At 51.2% G+C, this 4,107-nt stretch overlaps 1 protein-coding gene across 6 annotated transcripts in view; it reads left to right on the top strand.

The window, feature by feature from the left end:
* RPH3A (rabphilin 3A) overlaps window positions 1-4,107 on the top strand; it is an 82,669-nt gene that overhangs the window by 33,699 nt on the left and 44,863 nt on the right. For 5 of the 6 annotated variants that reach the window (XM_005857033.2, XM_014541129.1, XM_014541124.1 and 2 more), the window contains 2 exons: window positions 1,185-1,273; window positions 3,399-3,410. In XM_005857033.2, coding sequence (XP_005857095.1) covers window positions 1,203-1,273; window positions 3,399-3,410 — 83 coding nt within the window. In that variant the 5' untranslated portion in view covers window positions 1,185-1,202. The remainder of the gene's footprint in view (window positions 1-1,184; window positions 1,274-3,398; window positions 3,411-4,107) is intronic. The other variant, XM_014541136.1, reaches the window with a different exon arrangement.

Genomic DNA, 4,107 nt, shown 5'->3' with positions numbered 1-4,107 from the left:
CAGTCAGATAGTCTGAGTGAGTTTTCCCAGATCCCTAACTGAGCAGTGATGGGCTGGGCTCAGGGGAGGGAGGGAGGGACAGGGACAGAGACAGAGATGGAAGTGCGTGCGCACCGTCCAGCTGGCGGCTGCCTGTTCTGCTGCGAAGCATCTGGTTTAATTCCAAGACTGTGGGTTGGGGTGGGAGGCAGGGGGGCGAGGCTCACTGTGGCATTGAACTCCATGCAGACCACTGAGCTCACACAGGTCCCCTGCAGCACCCCAAGCCCCACCTACAGCCTGGCCCCGCCCCGCCCCCGCTGAGGGGAGCTGTGATACCTGCTGTGACTGGGAATTAAATGTGTTTCAAGAGTTGTTTTCAGTTCAGCTAAAACCTGCTGAGATTCTGGGATGGAGGCAGGGTTCCTCAGCAAACAGCACTGAAGGAGCCACAGCAGAAGTAGGCAGAACAAAATGGAAAGGGGAAAGAAGGGGGCTTTGACTCTGGCTTTTTGGGGTGTGGGATGGGGCGTCTGAGGCAGTTTAAGACGCAGGGCGGTGTCAAGGTTAGCGCCAAGTGGTGGAGGTGGGCAGAGCAGGAGCCAGGACTGGCTCTGCCACTTACCGGAGGACGGATTGAGTGCTCACTGCACTCACTGAGCTCTGGGATGTACTGAGGGTTTATTGAGCATCGACTATAGATCATACTCGGGACTGGCTGCAAAGCGAACATGAAAGGCCCCATGCCCCAAAATTACTAAGAATTTCAAGGCAATGACAGCAGAGCATTAAGCCAAATGTGGGCCCATCTAGCACAGGGTCCTTCTGTGTCCCCTCCCAACTTCTCACCTGTTCAGCTTCTTCCGGGAACAAGGCTGTGCTGTAACCAGAGCTTCAGGGAAATTGGGGGGGCCCCTGGGAACACGGCCCCTACCCTTGCTGGGCACGTGACCTTGACTCAGTGAGTGAGAAGAATGTGGGGTCAAGGGCAGGATCTTCAGCTCTGATCCATTCCTGCAGGAGGGAGCTGGGACCTCCAGCAGGGACTTCCCTCTGGGGCCTGAGGCTCCCCATCAGGGAAGAGGACAAGCTGGGTGAGGTCCCGTCCTCTCTGTGTCCCTGAGTGCTGGGCACGGAGCAGGGCCTTGGGGACGGAGACGCGGCTGAAGCACTGGGTGACGGCCTCTGTGGTGACTGTGTTCCAGGCGCACGGGACATCTGCCATGACCGACACCGTGGTCAGCAGCAGCTCCAGCCGCTGGGTGTGTCCCAGCGACCGGCCCCTTCAATCCAAGTAAGTCCCGGGTCGTCTTGGGAGTGGCTGGTTCTGGGTCGGTGCAGGCCTGGGATTTGGGCTCTCCAGGGAGGACAGGAAGAGCAAGCAAAGACCTGGAGTCCCTCCCGGGCGGGGGCAAAGGAACCCGGTGGGAGTTTTGTCATGGGAACTTTCCCACTGATTTTCCTGCTTTTTAAAAATATATATGTAGAATTGTTTTAGTTTTTTAAAAATTGATTTTTTTACAGAGAGGGAGGGAGGGAGGGAGAGAGACATGGATTTGTTGTTTCACTTATGTTTCCACTATGTATGCGTGCATTGGTTGATGCTTGCATGTGCCCTGACCGGGGATCCAACCCGCAACCTTTGCGTATCTGGACAATGCTCTAATCAACTGAGCTACTGGGCAGGGCCGGGTATGTCATTCTAAACTTCCACCAGAAATACACCTACTCTCCCAAGCCCTTCCCATGATGCCCCCTTGGGCCCAGACTTATTTTGCAGAAAATATTCTACCCACCAAACAGCGTGTCTCTGGAAGATAAACAGTTGCCCGAAGGGTGAATGGGGTAACATTTATTTTATTTCTGAGACGTCAGTTAATTAAAATCCCATGCATCCGAGAGTTTACTTCCGCAGTACAAGGCCAGACAATTTGCTTTACGCTGAGATGAGAGTGATCCCGACAGCCTGGATGCAGTTTCATTAGCAGTGCGCCCGGGCTGCCGGGAAACAGCTTGGCATTCTCCGTGCACATGGCCGGCCGGCTCGCTCCTGCATGTCCTTGGGATATTAAAATTGTTTTCCTGCCCTAACCGGTTTGGCTCAGTGGATAGAGCGTCAGCCTGCGGACTCAAGGGCCCCGGGTTCGATTCCGGTCAAGGGCATGTACCTTGGTTGCGGGCACATCCCCAGTGGGGAGTGTGCGGGAGGCAGCTGATCGATGTTTCTCTCTCATCGATGTTTCTAACTCTCTATCCCCCTCCCTTCCTCTCTGTAAAAAATCAATAAAATATATATATTTTTTTAAAAATTGTTTTCCCACACATGCTAATGGGTGGATTACAGTCATCACGCATGCTCTCTCGTCGGCTGCAGCGGTGATACGGGTGCTTGTGATGTCTTTCTCCGGGAAATTAAGACGGCCAGTCTTCATTAACTGCTGGCTAGCCAGACACGCTCACTGCTTTTGTGATTCTCAGATGCCTTCCTCTCTCAGCCTCCTTGAGTCTAAGGTGTTTGAAACACGTGAGGGTGTTTGAAGGAGGCAAAGGAATCTGCGTCTGGTGAGGGTCGGGCAGTGGTTTAACTCTTTTAAAAAATATATATATATATATAAAATATTGATTTCAGAGAGGAAGTGAGAGGGAGAGATAGAAACATCAATGATGAGAGAGAATCATTGATTGGCTGCCTCCTGCATGCCCCACCCTGGGTATCCAGCCCACAACCCGGGCATGTGCCCCAACTAGGAGTCAAACCATGACCTCCTGGTTCATGGGTCAATGCTCAACCACTGAGCCACACCAGCTGGGCTAGTTTAGCTCTTTATGTTGGGAAAACTTGGGGAGAAATGCTGGGAAGGTCACGCTGCTCTGTAGCTTTGAAATCTGCCAGCGAGAGAGTGCCAGAGACCAGAGGGGGAAACTGAGGCACAAAGAGAGGACATGGGGAGGTGTCTGTGTAGGGGCGCACACCTGGTAGGTGGGGCTGCTGGTCTCCTCCCTCAGCCTGGGCCACTGAAAGCTCTGCTTCGGGAGGAACCGGTTCCTGCTCAGGGCTCATGGCCCTCCTCAAAGTGTTCGGAACAACAAGAGCCAAGGATGATGTTGGCCATGTCACTACGTGATGTCTCTTTAGGACCCCAAGCCCATGATTTAAATGCATAAATGATCAGCTCGGTTCATCAATAAGCTGAACTGATTGGTCATTTTAATCCCAGCTGTGGCTTTTACAAGCCCACCCTGCAGTGACCTTGTTTTGGATGAGCTGCAATCCGATCACCATGATTTGGGGGAGAAAATGGAAGCAGGTCCTTGTCATTTAAACCATGTGGTGTTGCATCCATACAGTGCTGCTCTCATGATGAGATTTCTTTCCTGATTTTGTTCTTTCTTTCTCTCCTTTCTCTGCCTTCCTCCAGTGATAAAGAACAGTGAGTATTTTATGCTACTATTTTATTTCTCGACCAACTGGATTATATCTCTCTTTGTGTGTTGGTTTGTTAATCCTCACTTAAGGATATTTTTCCATTGATTTTTAGAGAGAGAGAGTGGAAGAGAGTGGGGGAGAGACAGAGAGAGAGAAACATTGATGTGAGAGGGACACATCGATTGGTTGCCTCATGCACACGCCCAACCAGGGCCAGGGATTGAACCTGCAACCTCGGAACATGCCCTTGACTGGAATAGCATCCAAGACCCTTCAGTTCACGGGCCGACACTCTGGGATGACACTCTAACCACTGAGCAACCGGCCAGGGCTAGCATATCTTTTCTGATCTAAGTGGCGTGCCCCTACAAGACAGATGGTCGGAAAAGGAACTAGCACATTTTATATATCTAAAAGAGAAATTTAAGTGGTTTTTTAAAAAAACCACCCTTTTGAGAAAAAGAATTACGAAATTTCAGAAAGTATGTTGAAGCCGAAACCGGTTTGGCTCAGTGGATAGAGCATCAGTCTGCGGACTGAAAGGTCCCGTGTTCGATTCCGGTCAAGGGCATGTACCTGGGTTGCGGGCACATCCCCAGTAGGAGATGTGCAGGAGGCAGCTGATCGATGTTTCTCTCTCATCGATGTTTCTAACTCTCTATCTCTCTCCCTTCCTCTCTGTAAAAAAATCAATAAAATAT

The sequence above is a fragment of the Myotis brandtii genome, unplaced genomic scaffold (genome assembly GCF_000412655.1).
Source record: "Myotis brandtii unplaced genomic scaffold, ASM41265v1 scaffold1064, whole genome shotgun sequence".
Classification (NCBI taxonomy): Eukaryota; Metazoa; Chordata; class Mammalia; order Chiroptera; family Vespertilionidae; genus Myotis; species Myotis brandtii.
This window is presented reverse-complemented; position numbering and strand designations above follow the sequence as displayed.